At 42.9% G+C, this 22,136-nt stretch overlaps 1 protein-coding gene across 3 annotated transcripts in view; it reads left to right on the top strand.

Annotated features, from left to right (window-relative positions):
- Positions 1-8,057: 8,057 nt before the first annotated feature.
- The window catches only part of LOC126248408 (autophagy protein 5), a 156,567-nt gene continuing 142,488 nt past the window's right edge, over positions 8,058-22,136 (top strand). Inside the window, exon 1 of one of the 3 annotated variants that reach the window (XM_049949361.1) lies at positions 8,058-8,490. In XM_049949361.1, the coding sequence (XP_049805318.1) occupies positions 8,335-8,490 (156 nt within the window). In that variant the 5' untranslated portion in view covers positions 8,058-8,334. The remainder of the gene's footprint in view (positions 8,491-22,136) is intronic. The other 2 variants (XM_049949363.1, XM_049949362.1) reach the window with 2 other exon arrangements.

Below are 22,136 nucleotides of genomic sequence, written 5' to 3'. Positions count from 1 at the left end.
CGAACCTCCGCCAGGACCAGCCCCACAGACAGTGAGGTACGAGCCGCGGTGAGCTCGTCGAAAGTGTGTGCGATGCTTTGTTTCAACTCGTCGTTTTGCCGATGTAGTTGCGCTGCTGCATCATACTCTGACAGTAGATTAGTGATGCAGGTAACAATTTTGCCCGTGAGGGTGGAGCACTCGCGAACCAAATCACATGTCGCGACGGAAACAGAATGACGAGCATAAGTGCCTGCACACGGTATCTGAGTGTCAGAAGGGTGGTGTAGCACTGAACATTGGACTATATTCAGGGAGAGTTTGTAATGGGACAATAAATCCATACCGAGAAATGGTTCGTCAACGTCGGCGATGTAAAAAGTCCATAGGAAACGTAGAGAAGGAGAAAGATGCACCATAACACTAACAGAGCCGATAGTTTGTAATGTTGATTCGTTGACAGCGCGTAGAAGCGACTTCGTCGGTGAAAAAACGGGAGGAGCCAACGATGTAGATATGATGCACACGTCAGCGCCTGTGTCGACTAAGAATACAAGCCCCAACGAAATGTCGGTCACGTATAATCGACTAATCGCCCAAGAGGACGAGTGGACGGAGGCCAATGTTTGAGGATGCCTATGAAGTTCCCCACAGTACTCGGCGTCTTTTAGATCCTGCGTTTGGCGTTTGGGTTCTGGGAAGGTAATCTGCACTTCTTGGCCTCATACCTGAAAATCTTGTGGTACCAACAGTATGGATGAGCCGGATGTGGCGGTGGCAGTGATTGTGACAGTGGAGGAGGTTTGTCCCCGCTGATCTGTTCCGGAATGTAAACCGGGACGTAAGGTGTGTATACGAATCTTGAGTACTCGGAAAGAGGAGAGAGCGAACGAGTACTGCCCGGTGGTGTAGGTGGCATGGAGGCGGAACTAGCCCTGCCTCTGCCCGCAGACGGCCGGTAAACAGGCGGCGTAGTGTCAACCAGCTGGTTGTTATTGTTGCAGTAGTGCATACAGCTGATCTGCAATGCGTAGGCGAGAGCCGATAGACTCGAAGGAGTGCGGAAGCAGGTGTATCTGCAGGTTGGTAGGTAACTTGGCAGACCATACTGCTGACAGGGTAACGTCTGGCATTGTGTGTTCACTCACAAGTAGTTGATGGCAGCACCAGAGTTGTGACGGAGTGCGGTCCTCCAGGTGTTCCTCGTACAGGATCTTGATTATTAATTCCTGTGGCGAGTAGGCGAGTCGGTCCAATATTGTCTTCTTGGCGAACTAGTATTTTGGTGGCGGCAATGGCGAACGGAGGAGGTCACAAATTAAATCTGAGTGGTCACAGAGGTGCGTGATGAGACATAGAAATTTGGAGTTGTCATTGGTCACCTCATGTAACTCAAAAAGGTGCTCCACAAGTGCGAACCATGAAACGGGGTTGTCCTCTTATAAAGGAGGTGGCTTCACGGCTGGCGGAGGGGGGTGAGGGTGAGGGTGGCTTCGGCGTATCTTGGAAGGTCTGCTGTCACGTGGTAGGATAGGCTGCCCTGTAACCCGCCACTACTGTCGTGGGTGTGTTACTAGCAAACACATCCTGAAACAATGGCCGGTTGCAATGTCCCTGAAGAGTCACGGTAGCACGACATGGCAGGCATGGTCGATATCGTGGGAACGATTGGATGAGCGGCGCGTGAGATAAGCCTGTAAGCTGGACCGGAGGTTAAAGGCACAGTACTTAAATTGTCCACCTTGGAAATGACAGGGAACGCTGGCGCGGCAGGTGCAGATGGTACTGCGGAAGGAGGGAGCGCTGTATGGTCGGAATCGAGGCCCCCCGTGAGTGAGGAGGGGAAGGGGGGGCGGTTTTGGTACTTAGTGTGGCAACAGCGAGAGTTTTCTGTGCACATCGGAAACGCACCCCATGTGGTAGGACCATAAATCACTGGTGAAACCTGTCATTGTCATGGTACAATGTTCCTGGATGGTGAAACACCGTCATGTGTTCTCGAACCAACGTTGCCGAGAAACTGGGCGACAGATCTGGTGGTTGAGCCTGGCGAATCTGATATATAAAAATGTCCATTATTAAGTTGTGAGGAAGGCAAAACTGGCGTAGCTTGATAGCAAATGGTTCAAATGCCTCTGAGCACTATGCGGCTTAATGTCTGAGGTCATCAGTCGCCTATAACTTAGAACTAATTAAACCTAACTAACCTAAGGACATCACACTCATCTATGCCCGAGGCAGGATTCGAACCTGCGACCGTAGCGGTCGCTCGGTTCCAGACTGTAGCGCCTAGAACCGCACGGCTACTCCGGCTGGCGCTTGATAGCAGCTGACCGCGCGTGCGTTTTGTACGAATGGCGGCGTTGTACATGGCACTACTGTAACCGATGTTGCGGCTCATAGAGGATCAAAGCACATTTGCGAATTGGGTCCCTTTGAACATTACACGAGTGATCGATCGTTACACGATTCTAGAAAGCGTACACTTCACCTTTCACATGGTGGTGAGCACAGTCCGGCGACATGAAACCTGAGTCCATTGTTTGAGGTAACGCCTTAACACTCGGCCGTTGTAGAGCTGCAATGTTTGACTTTAACTTCGTTGGAGATCGCGAATCACTGTCCGTTAGCGGCGAAACAACTGTTGGCAGGGGATTGGAGTGGCCTGGTAGTAGTACCTGATCCTCCAAATCCTCGTATAAAACGTTGGGTGAGGCAGCCATGGCGTCGAACGTAAAACCTGTTAATTCCACACAGCTATTATGCAACAAACTGTTCACATAAATGTCTATAGATACATATATTTCAGCACAAAGAAAGATAGACGTGTACACTGTACAAGGTATAAAGGCTGACTGGAACATTAACATGGCGGCTAGTCAGAGCAGTTAGAGTTAAAAGATCATGCTTTACGTGGTCGATGTGACCAATCGACGCCACACCATCAGAACCAAATGAGCTCTTATTTTTGAGAGAATGTATGATTTTCTTAATTTAAGAAGGAGAAGTTGTTGATACGTTTATATAATTAAATTTTATGAGAGTAACTTTTGCAAAATACTACTGTGATTTTTCTCTTGAACTGCTTGTCCCTAAGCTTCCTACTATATTTAAGAAATGACTATTAAATATATTTATACCTATGACTCATCATTTACAGCCCTCCCATTTAGTTCAGTAGTGATACTACCCTGTTCTGTTGTTGGTTGTCCTGTTTCTCGTTTCACTAGATACCATATAGCCTTAAGTCTGTTGCTGGAATTACTGATTTCTGACATGCTTGTTGCCTGATGTTTTAATAACTTTCCTGGTAATCTTGAGTGGCTTTTGTGCTGTGCAACTGTTGCAGGATCCCTCCCTACTCGTTCTTGCCAAAAAATACATTTCCCTTTTCCTTTCACAGTATACTGTAATCCCTCTAGTGATACATGGTTTGCTTCATAGCTGTTTAGTGTCTGTTCTGATAAGCTTATGTGGAAGCTCTTTTTCCTGTTAGCATATGTTTCATCATAAATTTCATTCTGGGTCACCTACTGTAAACTGTTCTTAAAAACATCTGTAGTGGAGTCATTAATTATTCTAACTGATTTCCACTGAGTAGTATCCATACTGTAAGACACGGAGTTATTTATCCTTCTTCTTAGGCTTTTCAAACCGAATCGTATTTTTGGTTCCTGAACGTTGTTTTAATAGTGGACACCGCCGTAGCATAGTCATTCAACGCCTCATGTACTGTTCTGTAAACTTCGTGCACTATTAGTGACATCAAAGGAAAGGCAGACTTCTCAAACTTAGTGGCGTTTTCGGTTATTAAATGTAGTTTTAAAAGTGGACATTACCTCAAAATAATCGTTCAAGGCCGCACTTAACTACTTTGCAAACTTCAGACGCTATCACTGTTATCACTTGAGTGGATCTTTGACAAAAGAGATGTAGGCTTTTGAACTGTCTCCCTTAGCACGAAATGGAAGCGTCACTGCCGAGTGAACTTAAGGCAGGTATAGCTTCCCTCCAAAACTTATCTTTCTTTTCCTGGAGTTCACTCATTTGAAGGAGCAGCTCAAAATCAGTTGTTGACATATGAGAAAAGTTATCAAATCGTTCTGAGGGTTCATACATGAACTGGTCTAATAATAATTGGCGTCTGTCATACCTGCAAGAATAAGTATAAATAAAATCAGGTTGGAGAAATTTTAATACGGTAACTGATAATTTATAGCATTTTTAAAACTTACTGATTTCGAAATGTATGAAGTGATTTAGCCCACCATCTTCTTTTACGTGTTTTCCTTTCTTTGTTTTGCAATGACAAAATATAATTATTCACCCCCAAAACCGCAAATGCACCTTCAACAGTCTGTGTGTTAGCCATGTTTAAGGTGGCTCTAAACAAATTCAACTGAATGTTGGCTCCAAGGTGTGATCACTGTCGCATAAATATTGGCCTGCGTTAGCGCCAACATTGGAACCAACGTGTGGACGAAAGGTAAGAAATACACAAGGGTGGAGCAGCGCAAGTTCCAGGAAGTGAAAGCACTGGTAGCTTCAGGAAGTAGGGTGGTTTTGTGGCCAAGTCCAGTAGGATCTGCAACAGCCATCGAATAGCTGAGTGGTGACAGGGAAAGAATCTCGCTAAGCGGAGCTAGAATAATCTGTGCACAACAGTATTGAAAACAAGATATGTGAAATAAAAACAGTGTGCACAATTAATGGCACTAATGATGAGTACTGTTATAACAATAATGTGATAATAAATTGTTAAGTAAAAATGGAAGTAATATTAAGCTAGTAAAGTAACTGACAAAGTAAATTAGAAACAATGGAAAAGCAAGATTTAATGATGAATCGAAACACAACAATTAATACTTTAGTTAACTTATGGCTAACTATAGTCTACAATAAAAATATAAACACACAAAATGGAAGTGGCAAGCCTTAATATGTTCTTAACTCCTAAACCACAGGCTTCCCAATTCATTTGCATTGCAAACTGATCTTTTTCCATTTTCGGTCTTCACAATTATGCTGCCATCATTTGCCCATTCCTTTTGGAGCCCAAATCTCGAAAGCGCGTTATTCCAAATGTTAAATCTTTCAGAGGTGAGATCCTCTCGTATTGTCAGCGTTTCTTCCTAGCTCTGAAGATTTCAGACTTTTCCTGTACGACACTAACTTCATTATTATCGGTCTAGGTTTCGTATATCCTGAAGTCCTACGTCCCGCTCTGTGAGTTCTGTCACCGTGATTCAGTATCACCTGCAGGCCTAGCTTCTCGTGGGCGAGATCCATACTTAATTCGTCTGTGTTCTCATCTACGGTTCCCTGGAATACCTAACAGCCTGCGATAATTGCGTCTCTGATACTGATCAAGCTCGTCATACTTCTCGACCGGTTTCTGTCCGAGTAATTGCGCTCTTTCTTCAGTTTCTTTTAATGATTTTTTTCAGAGCATGAACGTATTCGTCTCCTGTTGAATACAGCCCTGTATTGTTCGAATTCAGCATTGGTAATGTGCTGCTTGATATAGTCACTTCGATTAAACATCTAGGCGTAACGTTGCACAGCGATTTGAAATGAAACGAGCACGTAAGAGTGTTAGAAGGGAAGAAGAATGTTTGACTTCGATTTATTGGGAGAATTTTAGGAAAGTGTGGCTCATCTATGAAGGAGACTGCTTATAGAACACAAGCGCAACCCATTCTTGACTACTGCTCTTTGGGATCCCCACAAAATCAGAATAAGGAAAGACATCGAAACAATTCAGATGCGAGTCGCTATGTGTGTTACCGATATGTTCGATCAGTACTCGAGTATTACGGAGATACTTCGTGAACTCAAATGGGAATATCTGGAGGGAAGATGATGTTCTTTTCGCGATACACTGTTGAGAAAATTTACAGAACCGGCATCTGAAGCTGACTGCAGAAAGATTCTGCTACCGTCAACGTAGGCCTGAGTAGGGACTACTAAGATAAGAGAAATTAGGGCACGTACGGAGGCATTTAGATAGTTATATTTTCCTCCATTATTTGCGGCGTACCAGGAAAGGAATTGACTAATAGTGCTGCAAGATTCCCTCCGCCCTGCATCATACAGGGGCTTGCGGAATATGTATGTAGATGAAATAACGTGAAAAACAACTGTTTTTGTCTCAATCAATAGAGGTGACTTTTTGCTGTTAAAACAAAATTGTAGAAGAACATGCATGGCGCATCGTGCCTCTACGGTATGTTGACTGCTGATGTTAACAGATGTCCCCCCTCCGCCTACTGCTCCGCCCAGTAGCACAAAGCAAATCAATATGTTTCCCATAAATGATTCTTTCCATACAGTTTCTTTGACGGTTTGTGTGAATGCCGCCAATCGGTCGAAATGTTTTCGCGTTTCGTTCCATTCCGTGACGTTCAGTGTTAATCGAGTTTTGCATGTTTAGTCGGTGCTACATGAAATAAATTACGATTATATGTAGAGCATTAAAGAATGGACAGGAGTTTTAATTTTTAATGCAACTTAAGTCTCTAATATTTCTCTTCTTCTCTAAGGCCGGTATTACACTATCAAATTTCTTTGTCAAAGATTTGATCAAAGATGTGATCCAATATTCCGTCCAATATATTTGACAAAGATCTTTGACGTAGCGCTACAAGGGGTATTACACTGTCATCAAATTTTTCGTCAAAGTTCAAGATGGCTGACAACAACTTGTTATTAACCGCAGCAGTTCTACGTACTCCAATTGCATTGTGTGCACATGCGGAAAAGAAGTGGGGGAAAAAATGGAACCATACATACGAAGTTGACAGTCTTAAAAGTCCTGGGATTACAACTTGATAATAAATTCAGTTGGGAGGAGCACACCACAGAACTGCAGAAAGGCCTTAACAAATCTGTATTTGCAATTCGAGTGTTAGCAGACATAGGCAACATAAAAATGAAAAAGCTTGCATACTTTCATTCCATAATGTCACATGGGATAATATTTTGGGGTAAATCTTGAAGTCAAACAAAAGTTTTCAAGGTCCAAAAGCGTGTAATACGTATTATTTGTGGAGTAAATTCACGGACCTCCTGCAGAAACCTCTTCAAAGAACTGGGTATACTAACTACTGCCTCTCAGTATATTTACTTCTTAATAAAATTTGTCGTAAATAATATATCTCTTTTTCCAACAAACAACTCAGTTCATACATACAATACCAGGAACAAAAATGATCTGCACAAGGACTTAAAAGCACTTACTTTAGTTCAAAAAGGGGTCCACTACTCAGGAACACTCATCTTCAATAATTTGCCAGGAAACATAAAAAAATTTAGTTAGAAATAAAGATCAGTTTATCAGTTTAAAAGGAGCCTGAAAGACTTACTACTGGCCAACTCCTTCTACTCCATTGGCGAAATTTTTAATAGAAACAAATGATGTATTTATTCATACTATTAGTATTTTTATTTCAGCTTAAAAAAAATCGACATGTTCCACATTCACGAGGATCTCCTCAGCACGGATCTATGGAACGAAAAACTAATCTAATCTGGGTGAAGCCGTGGGTTTTACGACGACACTATAAAAGCATTCAACAAAACTTGTTACGTGAGCTTACAGTGGAAGACGTCAAGTCGTACATCAATTACTTAAGAATGGATGAGCATACATTTCTGTATGTGCTCAATGAAGTGTATCCTCATATCACAAAGCACAATTTTCACTTAAGAACTGCTACATCTTCAGAAGACAGGCTCACTATAACACTCCGATTCCTTGCTAAAGGAGAGGGTTATGTTAGGTTAGGTTAGGTTAGGTTAGGTCTCCAATCTTCTTAATCTATTTTTGTATTCAGGGTGCCTCATGTTGTAAAGCGCCTCGTAAGCTTCAGACATCTCTATTAATTCTGTAGTTGTCGGCACACACCAATTGTATTTACCGGCAATGGCTATAAAAACACTACAGACGACAGAACGCTGCAGCGATGCTAGCGCTCCGCGTGGTAACATATCGCATTGCAGTGAACAGAAGACAAGCGATTTCTTTGATCAAATATACGGCCTCGGCCTAGATTTGATCAAATATTGGACGACATTTGTCAAAGATCCCTATTACACCATCAAATATCTTTGACAAAGATATTGGACAAAGATATTGGACAAAGAAATTTGATAGTGTAATACCGGCCTAAGCCACTGAAAACATTGTGTGGTTTGATTCCATGAGCTCGTATAAACAGTCGTTCAAAGATCTTCATTTCGGAAGCTGACGGCTGCGATATTGCATCTCTATGTTTATGTTACAGCTAGTCTGTTGTGCGTTACGGTTATGTTTAGTTGTAGATTAGTTAGTTGTGTGTAACATTACTGTTGCAAATGGCGAATGATAGAGAAATACTGAGAGAGATTTGGAATGGGCGGATACCGACGTGTTTTCATTTAAATTCAGAAGAAGTGCATGACGTTCAGGTTCCTGATCCAGTGTACCTGATGATACCCAGGTTAAGCTATTTCCCATTAGTGACAGACAAGGTGAGTTTCGACATACATTCTGAAAAAACATAAAAACTCCTGAAACTGATTTGATTCTCGTTTTCTTATGTAAGATTTTATTTAAAGTACTGATCATGTACAGTTCAATTTTGTTGGAAGTTTTATATTCATACTATGTAGCATTCATTTTCACACTATAGTGTCAGGAGATGGTTTTCTGCCCAAACTTTTGTGTGAATATTTTTAACATTATCTGGATCGTACCAGAAGACAAAATGATTTGCAATGTAGCACTGTCAGTACATCTCATATAGTACGATAGAGCTAGAGGGAGAGAGAGAGGACTGACTGATATATCGTTCTCTGGCCACAGGAAATAGTTACCATCCACCTGTGTTATGGAGATAAAAATAAAATTTAGTTTTCAGGGCAGTTCAGTAGAGCGCCTTGTCTCTATAGTCATGAACGTGGCGTGAGTATACGTCTCAAACGTTTATTTCAAGCTTAAATTGTTTGCATATTGCCACTATTGCGGCAAAAAGGATTGTCAGCTAGGGAAAGTGCCTGTGGAATGGGCATATAACACAGCGATAACATTCGAACTTTCAGCTAATAAAACAAGGTACAAAACATTGAAAATGTGCCCTTTCTGTGGTTATTAACACTTAATCCTGTCACCTGTTGCTTGCTGCTTACAAAATATTATATGAAGCTAACTTGAGAAGAATGTAATTTGTGCAGCTGTCCAATACCTCTTATTGATATCAAGATAAATGTTGTTCATAGGTTTGTGTTGCAATATGATGATGTACAAGCATAATCAACAAAATGGAATGACCTAAGGTATATGCTGTCGTGATGTGTACATGCAGGGACAATTAAGCTTGCTGTGTTTAGTTTAGTAAACCCTCCTCACACACTGGATGATCTCAGGATGGCCGACATACCAAGGAAGACCCAAATGTTTTAAAATGCATGGGGGATGGGGTGGTGGGAAGGAGAGGAACACAATATTATTACTCACCAGCATATAATGAGTTCACAGGTATGCAAAACAGACAACTTTCAAATAGGCTGCTTTTAGTGTGGTTATTGTTTGCTTTATTTAACAGTAAAGTTCCTTTTAATTTCTCAAGATTTATTATTTCATCCCTTACTCCAAATGTGTCTAAATTTGCATGTTTGTAGATGTGGAGGTTGTGCAAAACAATTTTTGAGCAGTTGATTTCATCCTGTAATGTAATGATTAGTGTGTAACATCACACATGTCCAGAAAGGACAAAACACTGAAAATACTTCCCTTGCATCTGTATTGGTTTTTTGGGTGTAGTTGGTGCTGTCTAAGACCGATCTGTCCCATAGTCTCAGAGGTCTCATTTAAGTTGAAAGCTAACAGTTGGGACATCAGTTGGTGAAGCCAATGAATGTGAATATGACATCTTAGATGTGGTTACATACTGATCTGTAGTATGCCTGAGGACTAAGTTAGTGGAAGGTGGCAATTTGGTTGTGAGGTGCTGAAGTGGTATTGAACACTTCGGCTAATCTGCTCAGTTTGCCGTAATAGATGACATGAATTGGAGGGAGTGAAGCAGATGTTCATGGGCTAAAGACCAAGATGTTAGTCAAACCAGTAGTCCTGTAACACTTCCTGTTCATCATTTGCTCTGATGATCTCATAGGTTTCCTTAGTTAATGGTCCTGTGAAGCTAAAGTTATAATGTGCACAGTAGATGTTGGATGGAGCAATGTTGCTTGTGTGCGCTATGTAAATACTTTATGTGCAATGACTCTAGACTAGTTGTGAAGGATAGACGAGTTAATACTGACTGCCAGCTTTATGAGTAATGTAATGATTTTGGCAACACTTATTTTGTGCCTGGCCCCAAGCATTTGTATTTTTTATTTTGCTCTGTGTATACATCTCATCCTTTGTCTCCTCATGATTCTTTCACAGTTTTGTGTGTCCGTAGTAATCTTTGGCTGTCATTTTTCATTCCAAGCTTTCCTTGGATTATTTTTATGGCCAACCCTACACTCTTGGACTGCTTTTACAGGCCCTCTAGCTCTGAATTGTGAAGAATTCTCCAATCCTTGAAATTAGCTTTCATAGTCCATGGATTTTTCTAAGAACCTTCCTCACAAAAAAGAGAAGGTGCTTCAGTTTTTGCACTGTTATGCTCAGTCTGAAATTTGTAAAGAAAAACAAAGAATGTTAATACCTTGTGAGCTCCTTTGATGCAGTCAGTGTTTTCAGTGGTGTTTTGAGAGTATAGAAGTGTCTATTACCCAACTGTAGTATGACTTTTATATCTTTCACATGGTTTACTTTATGTGGTTCTGTAATATTTGAATTCCTTGACCCACATATATTTGTTAACATCCACTTGTAACCTTGTGTTCTCTACTTTTGGCTTTCTGTCGCAATGTGGAAGGCATTTATTTTCAGCCCAGATTTCATTGCTGCTGTTTGTACAGTTTCCATAATATTTTCCAGTACTTTTGTGTGTGTGATACAAACATAATATTGTCTGCAAAAAATTTATGTGGAGGGTTTTTCCTTCAAATTGACGCCAATATAGTTTTGCTTGTAATTTCTCATGTGATTTTTCTCAAGTGCTAGATGAAAACAGACTGCTGCTAGCCCTGTGTCCTGTCTCAAGCTTTTTACAACTTTAAAGTTAGTGGTAACTTTATAAATGTTTGTTTCCTCCTTAGTATTTGATCACCTCCCCCATTCTAATAAAAAAAGTGCTTGAGTTTAACAGGAATGATTAATGTTGTCCTGTGGGTACTAAAGTATAATAAATCTTCTTGAAGTCCACAAAACTATATTGTTTGTCAGTTGTTTTAGTGTATTATTTCCCCAGTGCTTTTTCAGGACAAAGGTGATGTCTGTTGTGAACTTAGATTACTGGAATCCCCCTTGCTATTCACCTAATGTCTGTTGCAGAAGGTTTTATACAAGCTGATAGGTATACACAAAATACTTTGTCTATAGCTTTTGTTTAATAGTGTTAAACCTCCACAGTTATTCACTACCATCTTGTCCTTCTTTGTAGGTAAAGCAATGGCAAAAGTGACTTTCCATTCTTCTGACAGTGTCTGCTCTTTCGACATCTGGTCTAAAAGTCTGTGGGTCTTTGAGACAGGTATTTTCCCTCAATCTTAAGCAGATTGGCTAATATTCCTTCTTCCTCATCACTTATTTTTCCTTAACAGTGTTATTGCTTTTCTCATTTAGATAAGACTGAAAATGGGACAATCAGGATCAACACTTGTGAGCTCATGAAAGATTGTAAGGTTTTTCATTATATTTGGACCATCTTATTGCTATCTCTGATTTGCTAGTCAGCATTGTTCTATTTGTGTATAGCAGAAATTGATTTTACTTGGTCTGTCTTCAAACAATCCAGTTTCTGTTTGCAGAACGTAATTGCTGTTTCTGTGAAAGTCTTCTAGTAACTCTTTACCAAAGCTATAATATACCTTTTTCATACTCTTATTGAGAATCCAACAGTTTCAAGTAAGGAACTTTAGACATATTTGAAAATTCATGCAGATATCTTTGAATAAAGGTGTTACTGTTTTTCAGATACTTCATTTTTATTACTGTAGTAGGGAAGTTGTGATAGAATGTAAATACTTTTGGAGTAAAGGAGACCACTCAGGGAATGTAAATACTTTTGGAGTAAAGGAGACCACTCAGGGAAAGGCCCAATATGAGAGTCCTGGTACTTGCCCCCACAGTATTTCTTTTCGTACAGTAAGTAATATTTGTATCAAGTTCGGTTGAAATCAGTGTAGTGCTTTAGAAGGTGCTTTTTACCCCTGGATTTGCCTGCACATGCACATGTCACACACATTTGTATCTGGTGAATTTTGGCTTGCGGTTTCATTTTCCTGCAGTTCAATATTTAAGACAACACATCTCCTGAACTGTGTGTCTTACAATGATATATAATTTTACATATACATCCAGTGGTATATGTGGGGACTGCCTTGAAATGGGTTGCGAATTGAGTTATTGCTGAAGAAGTAATAAATTAAAAAGTCGTGAGTAATGTAGCAGTTTTACCACATGAACAATGGAAATGTTGTAAATGACAAACTTTTTCCCCCTTCATCAAATTACTGGGGACGTGATCGAGTATAGGATGAATGTAGTCTGGCTGTTTGTGCTTTGTGAGCTACACTCCTTTTTCATCCCTACTACTTTGAGAAGTAGATGGTTCTTACCCCCACAGTAATTCATTCCAGACAGTAAGTCATATTTGTACCAAGTGTGGGTGGAACTGATCCAGTATTTTAGGAGGAGATGTGGAACACACATTAATAAATACATCCGCTTTTATAATATGTATGGATTCACATTTATTTTTCCCCAGAATGGTTTTGTTGCAGATGAATCACAATGTGTTATTTCTTTGTAGTGCAGATGTGGGGAATTGGAAAAATCCATCTAGCCTCCTCATCTCCTCGGAGAATGTTATTAACAAAAGCTCTCGTGTTTCAATGATAGTATGGCTGTATTGATGGAGACAAATTTTGTCTTCTGGATGAATGTCACAGATCCCTAATAAAATTAAGGTTACTGCAACAGTGGTTGTGCTCATGTTGTTCTTTAGTCTTCATTCTGAATATTAGTTTTAAGTAATATTTATTTTTTGTTCTCTAGTTTCTTGCCTTATTCCTTTTAATTCATTGTACTTTGTTCTAGATCTTCATTGTGATTTGTGGCTACTGTCTGTAATAGACCACCATCTCAAAGTGTACAGCCTACACATCAGTTGTACAGTGTGTTAATGGCAAGTGCTCCATTTTCTGGAGGACCTGTGTATGTTTTGTCTCTTTGCCTATCCACAGTATCTTTAAACATTTAATGATGGTGCATTGTAAAAAGTGTCATTCCCTTTTGTCTGTCTCCCCCCCCCCCCCCTCCTAGCTTCAGACGTCCATGTTTAACATTTGTAAAAGGGGGAAAAAAATCTCTTTTCTCATATTGATCTTGTTTGAGGTGAAGAGGAATGTCTTGGTCTTCAAGAGCTTTTAGGACTTGTCTGTTGTTACCATGCTTCAGAGAGGGGCAAAATGTCTACATAGGCCAGATGATGATGGTCTGAAACTATATCAACTCTTTTACCATGTCTGTTCTGTTTGTGAAACATTTTTTACATCTAGTGTGTCATGCATGGAATTGGCCCATTATTTATTATGTATTTTTGGGTGTGTTTGATCTCTCAGCAGAGCACTGCACATCATTGTGTGACCACCATCATAGTTTTTCCATTGCCTGCCCCAAATGGTGACATGTGTTTCAGATTTTAATTAATTAATTAATTTACTTGAACATATGTGGGGCTGTGTCGAACCCTTATTGCTGTCACTGAACTGCATTTACATTGTTAAATTTGCAGCACTACTGCAAAATAGTTCTTATTCTGGAAACTTATTTTGTATGTTTCCAGATGGCAATAACAACTTTGCAGTTGTTGACATAGTTATAGACAGCACACTTAGTTTGGATTTAAAAAATGATGATGGGTGAGTGCAGTTTAATGGCACTATAGCTCAGTATTCCCCATCAGATTGTTATGTTTTGCAGCTTTATGTTTTTCTTTTGCTGTATTGTTTTTATTGTCAGTGTGTTTTCGACACTTTTCTATGGGAGTTAATATTACAAACAGTTCCCAAAGAAATGTATGTCGATGTTCTAATGTATAACAACTCACTATGGCTACATTGGCAGAAGTTCAGTGCATTTATAGTTGGTGATGATCATCACGGCTATCCATTTGGTGCATTCCATTCAAATGTGAGTTCAAACATCATCTCCTCAGGGATTACAGAAGCATTCGATTCCACCCATCTGCTTTGACCCATGACGTCATCAATGTGGCATTTATGACCATTCTCCAATATGACTCCTATGACGCACTAGATAAACACGACGGCAAACACGAAAATAAATATAAATACGACAGTAACATCTACCTCCAAAAATATAATCAAAGTAACGGGACAACTGATGGAAATTGGAGTTTTAGGGTGGGGTCAAGCTAAATATTAACATAAAAAATTCATATCAGGATCTCAAACAATGTCAAAAAAACGAAAAAAACACAAAATTACCACATTCTGCTGCACCTACAAAAAATCCACAGGAATCTGATACTTCCCTTGACCTATATAGCTCAACCGAAACTATTGATACTGCAGAACCAACACATAAAGCAATAAAAACTGGAATCGGGCACTTGCCTTAACCTATATAGGTCAACCACAGCTGACGATACCAGAACACAGCTACAACAAAAATTGGAATTGAACATTTCCTTTGATCTATATAGGTCAACCGCAGCTGAAGATACCAGAATACACACACATAGCTACAATGACAAAAACTGGAATTGAACATTTCTTTTGACTTATATAGGTCAACCACAGCTGACGATACCAAAACACACGCACCTACAACGACACAAATTTGAATTGAACATTTGCCTTGACCTATATAGGTCAACCACAGTTGATGATACCAAACTGCGATAAATAAAACCAAACCCACAACACTTCAAAAACACACAAAACATCACAACTTGTGAACAATAGACCCAAAAAAGTTACTAGGTACTAGCAATAAATTACAGTGCTACACACTACGTTGGCCAGCCCAATCTCTCTCTCTCTCTCTCTCTCTCTCTCTCTCTCTCTCTCTCTCTCTCTCTCTCACACACACACACACACACACACACACACACACACAAGAAAAAACTCCCAAACCACTCACAACCTACCAACACCAACCCCCTCTCCACTTCACCCCCACCCCAAAAAATCAAAACACCGCCAACAAATAAAAAACACAAAACAAATGAAAGGCAGTCACCCATTACAACTCAAAAACAGCTGCAACAGAAAAGGCCCTCTCCAACATAATCATAAAACAACCCCCCCCCCAACCCACCCACCTAAACCCACAACGCCCCTCCTTCCCCGCTCCGCCCTCCCCCCACGTAGCAAACCCACTCAACAAACCACCCTCGGCCTGTACATCTTACTCGCTGCCCTCAGAAAAACACGAAAAATGCAATAATTCCCAGGGACGCTCTTCCGCCAACAATGCTCATGTAAGTGAGATTGCAGGTTAGAAGAGCGCCTCTTCCCCCTCTCTATGAATGATTTAACTCTCCCCCCCCCCCCCAAACCCCTGTATTGTCTTAGTACATGCCCCAGTTTCATAATTTTTAAACTCTAAAGTACGGCTTACAACAACGTAACCCATCTTCCCCAAACCCTTGTATGACGAAAAAGAATCTGCAACTACAGTAGTCCCTTCCTCAATATACTCTTCAATCAACCCCACCAATTCCCTCGTAGTATACCCCTCCAAAACACTGAAAACACAATCAGCATACCCACCTCCCAAAGTATCAGGCCCACCACACCCATAAACCAACCGAAGACTTAGTGCTCCCATACTTCCTCTTCCAAAACTGTGACTGGTCTATCTCAACCACCACCCCCAACCCACCCAACTTACCGCTGTACTTCACATACTCAGAACACACCTCCTTACAAAACGAAAACCAATCTAACGCCGTCCTCTCACTCACTCCAGCCGTATGTGCACAAAAACTAATAGAGGATCTATCACAAAAATAGTAAGTAATCAGAACACTCTCTGTCGTGGTGAACCTAGATTTCTCGAACCAGGAACTGTGTCTAATGGAACACCAAAGGTAGTCCTTCAGTCACCGCCACATGTATCCGTCCCTGCTCTGAGATGTCGGAACTCTTGCCAACCTCATATTCTCTTGGCAGACCCTATACCTCACAACTTCTGCTATTAAACCAAACATCTGCAGGAACTAAATCATGGACATCATGTTCTCCCCCATCTCTGCCCGCAACATCGCACTATTGAACTTGATTGTCATATCTATACCTAACAAGAAAAGCGACACAGTAAATTGAATGTCTTACCACACCACAAACAGCAAACCAATAACACCTATCGAAAACACAAGCACATAAACAAAAAAAATTAATTGATATCACTGAAAACAATTTCAATCCTTAAGCTGTGGACACTGCCAACAACTCCGCTCTACCAACACCAAAGCTCAAATGAACCCAATACACCACATAACACTCGGGGAAAAAAAAAAAAAAAAAAAAAAAAAAAACCACACACACACACACACACACACACACACACACACACACACACACCTACAACAACAACACCACCACCACAACAGCCCCCCCCCCCCTCCCGCCCCCCAGGAGGTCCACAACTCTTTTGTGGATACGTGCGTAGCAACTCTTTTCCTTACCTCTTCTCTTTACCATTTTCTCCGCTGCGGCGTTTGAGACCTCTCTTCTTTCCTTTCCTTTTCTTTGTTCCTCCCTTTCTCTTTTTTTCCTCCCTGTGTGTGTCTGAAGGCATTCCCACGTGTAGCCGTTGATAGGGTAACGCGTAATTCCCCACCCCGGGTATACAGGTAGGACACGTACGTACCCCCTGGTAACGGCCAGGCCCAGGGAGGGGTGATAACCCGAGCTGATACCTTCCGAAAGCGCCGATTGGTCCTTCCGTCCATTTCTCGGGAGGTGTGACGTGACGTGTGAACAATCACCTAAGGCGTGAGTGCCCTCAGAGAGGGCCCCAGCAAGGAAGGAGTGCGCCATCAGAGATGCCGGTAATCATGGGGAATACTTCCGCAATGGTTTCCTCATCGTCTACTATGTCTGCTCACAAGCGAAAGTTAAATGAGTCTCAGCCACGAACAGTTCTTCCATCGTTGACACAGTTCCTTGTTGTTTCTCGGTTGGACGAAGGTCAAGACTTCTCCACAGTCAACCCTTTCATTATTCAGAAAGGTGTCGACACCATTGCAGGTCCTGTAAAGTCTTGTTCCCGATTACGAAATGGCACCTTGTTGTTAGAAACAGTCAGTGCCCTCCAGGCACAAAAATTGCTGCATACTGCACTGCTACACACTTTCCCTGTCCGGGTGGAAGCGCACTGCACTTTAAATTCATCATGTGGGGTCGTTTATACATGCTCCCTCGACGGATTGTCCGACGAGGAAATTCAAACCTACCTGTCTGACCAGGGCGTAACGGCTGTTCATCGAGTCATGAAAAGGGTTGACAAGACCATCATTCCAACCCGTGTTGTCTTCTTGACATTTGACAGAGTTCAACTTCCATCGAACATAAAAGCGGGCTATGAGATAATTTCCGTTCGCCCTTACATCCCAAACCCTATGCGTTGCTATCGGTGTCAGCAGTTGAATCATACCAGCCAGTCATGTTCCAATCCAGCCAAATGCGTTACGTGTGGCAAGCATGCCCATGAGGGTGCTTGTCCACCTCCATCCCCTCATTGCATCAACTGTATGGGTGACCACGCTGCTTCCTCTAGAGATTGCCCCATTTTTAAAGACGAATGGCTCATTCAGGAAATCAGAGTGAAGGAAAAGGTGTCGACCTTAGCTGCTCGAAATTTATTCGCCAGTCAAAAGCCCACTGTGCCTCAAGCAGGTAAATACGGCACTGTCCTTGCCTCTCCTCGGCCAACAAAAGAGGCAGCCACGCATACTTGTGATCTCACCTTTAGTGCCACAATTGTCAGATCGGCCAGCGCAAAGATCGCCTGTTCAACCTCCCCACTCTCACCTGCTCACTCTATGGCTCACCCTTCATCGGGTTCTGCTAAATCCCGAGCCCCAAAATCAGACACCCAGACTTCCGTAAAAGAGCCTACTCGTGAAGATTTTTTATGTACCCCGACTTCACAACCATCGATTCCTCCTTCATCTCAATGTCATGTTTCCAAGAAGGCTAATAAGAAACCCAGTTCCTCTCCTTCTCCGCCACGGCGTGTCTCATCTACAGCGCCACCTGGAGGTAACCACCCTCAGCCGTCTTCTGTGTCGCCGAGGTGCACTGCTGGTGGCCGATAAACCAGCTGATCGCCGGTGGCAGGAGCTGCTTCCGAACAACCTATGGATCAGGATCTTCTGCCTTCGGCTGAATGCCGTTCCACGCTGTTTGTCGCTGGCTCTGAGCAGTCGTTGAGGGCAACCTTGGACGCATTCTTCCCTCTTCTATCCACCCTATGTCCATTATCCATTGGAATATCCACGGAATTTGAGCCAATCGGGGTGAATTGTCAATCCTCTTATGATCCTACTCGCCGGTCATCTTCTGTCTTCAGGAAACAAAGCTGCGTTCCCACGACGGCTTCGTTTTCCCCCATTTTCAGTTAGTCCGATTTGATCTCCCCTCTGTTGAAGGCATTCCAGCACATGAAGGACTCATGATTCTTCTCCATGATACTCTCCATTATCATCCAATCCCCTTAAACAGTCCTTCCAAGCTGTCGCTGTCTGTCTTTCCCTTTCTGGATACACCTTATCTGTTTGTACTGTATACATTCCATTGTCCACATCACTGGCAAGAGCTGATCTCCTTCATCTTCTTGGTCAGCTTCCGGCCCCCTATTTGCTCGTTGGGGACTTCAATGCCCACCACCCGCTTTGGGGATCTCCGCGTCCTTGTCAGCGCGGTTCACTATTGATAGACGTCTTCCACCAAGTGGATCTTGTTTGCCTCAACACTGGGGACCCTACATTTTTGTCTGCCTCCACGACGAATTTCTCTCATTTGGACCTTTCGGTTGGTACTGTTCCGCTAGCTTGGCGCTTCGAATGGTTCGCTCTTACTGATACACACTCGAGTGACCACTTTCCATGTGTCCTTAGATTGCAGCCACAACTGCCATATATGCGCCCGAGACGCTGGAAGTTTGCCCAAGCCGATTGGACACTCTTTTCGTCTCTAGCGACATTCGATGACAGTCACTTTCCTAGCGTCAACGATGAGGTCACTCATATTACAGAAGTTATTCTTACAGCTGCGGAACATTCAATACCTCACACCTCCGATTTGCCCTGGCGCCCCCCAGTTCCTTGGTGGAACGAGGCATGCCGTGACGCAATACGTGAGCGGCGGCATGCTCTTCGCGTTTTCTGGCACCATCCTACTTTGGCCAACTGTATCCAATTTAAGCAGTTCAGTGTGCGATGCCGTTGTGTCATCTGTGATAGCAAGACGGCAAGCTAGGACTTCTTTACTAGCTCATTTAACACCTGCACTCCCTCCTCTGAAATTTGGAGTCAGATTCGATGGTTATCTGGCGCACCTAGTTTCTCCCCGGTCTCTGGGCTCACTGTCGCGTATGATAAATTAGTGGACCCCGTTGCAATTTCTAACTCATTGGGTCAACACTTTGCTGGGATTTCGAGCTCTTCAAATTACCCGACAGCTTTTCTCCTGAAGAAACGTGCAGCGGAAGTGCAACCTCTTGCTTTCTCCTCTCAAAATCGCAAAAGCTATATTACTGTTTTCTCCATGCGGGAACTCCAACATGCACTCTCTTCTTCTCGCTCTTCCGCCCCAGGACCGGATGGTATCCACATCCAAATGTTGCTGTATTTATCATACCATAGTCTGAGTTACCTCCTTCGCCTTTATAATCGAATTTGGACCGACAGTACTTTTCCCAGAAGATGGCGGGAAGCTATTATCATTCCTGTTCTGAAACCTGGAAAGGATAAACATCTCCCCTCTAGCTATCACCCCATTTCTCTCACAAGTAGTGTCTGTAAGGTTTTGGAGCGTATGGTGAATTACCGTTTAGCTTGGTGGCTGGAATCCCGCAGTCTTTTAACACCTGCCCAATGCGGTTTCCGATAGCATCATTCTACAGTTGACCATCTTGTTGCTCTCTCCACTTATATCATGAACCATTTTCTCAGGAAACGCCAAACAGTAGCAATATTTTTTGATCTGGCAAGAGCATACGATACCTGTTGGAGGACAGGCATCCTCCGCACACTGTTTTCTTGGGGCTTTCGAGGTCGGCTGCCCCTTTTTCTTCGTGAACTTATGGCAGAGCGCACATTTAAAGTGCGGGTGAACACTACTTTCTCCCGTACTTTCTCCAAAGAAAACGGGGTACCCCAGGGCTCCGTGCTCCGTGTTGTACTGTTTGCCATTGCCATAAATCCAATTTTGGATTGTCTCCTTCCTGATGTCTCGGGCTCCCTCTTTGTGGGCGATTTTGCGATCTACTACAGCTCTCAACGGACCAGCCTTCTTGAACGACGTCTTCAAGGAGGTCTCGATCACCTCCACTCTTGGAGCATTGAAACCGGCATCCACTTTTCTCCCAGTAAGACTGTTTGTGATAATTTTTGGCCTCGTACGGAGTTTCTTCTGCCTTCCTTACATCTAGGCCCTGTAAACCTTCTGTTCACAGACGTCGGTAAATTCTTGGGTCTTATGTTTGATAGAAAACTGTGCTGGCCCTCCCACGTTTCCTATCTTTCGGCTCGCTGTCTGCGATCCCTCAACACCCTCCATGTCCTGAATGGTACCTCCTGGGGAGTGGACCGAGTGGTCCTTCTCCGCCTCTATCAGGCCTTAGTGCGCTCGAAATTGGACTATTGAAGCATAGTTTACTCCTCTGCTCGGCCGTCTATTCTTCAGCGTCTCGACTCTGTCCACCACCGTGGATTACGTTTAGTGTCTGGAGCTTTTTACGCCAGCCCTGTGGAAAGCCTTTATGCTGAGACTGCTGAACCTCTGCTGTCCAATCAGCGAGCAGTCCTTCTGAGTCGTTATGCTAGCCATCTGTCTTCCATACCTACTAATCGGGCCCATGACATTTTTTTCGACGGCTCCTTGGATTTAGGGTATGCAGGCCGCCCTTCCTCCCTACTACCACCGGGAGTCCGCTTCCGTCAACTGCTACGTTCTCTTTCCTTCCACTTTCGTAAGACTTTCTTGACAACTTGGGGTACAGCACCGTCTTGGCTCCGGCCCGGGACCTGCCTGCTTCGTGACCTTTGTCAGTTTCCCAAGGATGGTACCCCTTATCTTGTTTATTGTCGGGCATTTGCTGGTATATGCGCACAAATGAAGGATGCCACATTTATTTACACTGATGGCTGAAAAACATAGTTTGGTGTTGGGAGTGCCTATATTGTTGGCGACACCCCAAATCGATTTCAGCTTCCCGGCCAGTGTTTGGTTTTTACTGCGGAACTTTACACTGTTCTCCAGGCTGTCGAATACATCCACCGCCATCAGCGGGTACAGTATGTTATCTGCACAGATTCGCTCAGCTCTCTCCTGTCTCCAAGCTCTCTACCCTGTCCACCCTTTGGTCCACCGGATTCAGGACTGCCTCCACTTGCTTCACTTGGGGGGTGTCTCTGTGATGTTCCTCTGGATCCCAGGACATGTTGGTATCTGTGTAAATGAGGCGGCCGATATAGTGGCCAAGGCTGCAGTCTCTCTTCTTCAGCCTGCTATTCGCATGATTCCTTTCGCCGATCTACGGAGTGTTTTATGTTGTCGTGTTGCTCTTTTACGGCACGCATGTTGGTCGTCGCTTCCCAACAATAAATTGCAGGACGTGAAAGCTCTTCGCTGTGCTTGGACCTCTTCCTCCCGAACTCGTCGTCGGGAGGAGGTAATATTAACTAGACTCCGGATAGGGCACTGTCTTTTTAGCCATCGACATCTTTTAAGTGACGATCCTCCCCCACTCTGTCCCCACTGCTCTCAACTGTGGACGGTGAGACACCTTTTACTTGAGTGCCCCT

The sequence above is a fragment of the Schistocerca nitens genome, chromosome 3 (genome assembly GCF_023898315.1).
Source record: "Schistocerca nitens isolate TAMUIC-IGC-003100 chromosome 3, iqSchNite1.1, whole genome shotgun sequence".
NCBI lineage: Eukaryota > Metazoa > Arthropoda > Insecta > Orthoptera > Acrididae > Schistocerca > Schistocerca nitens.
This window is presented reverse-complemented; position numbering and strand designations above follow the sequence as displayed.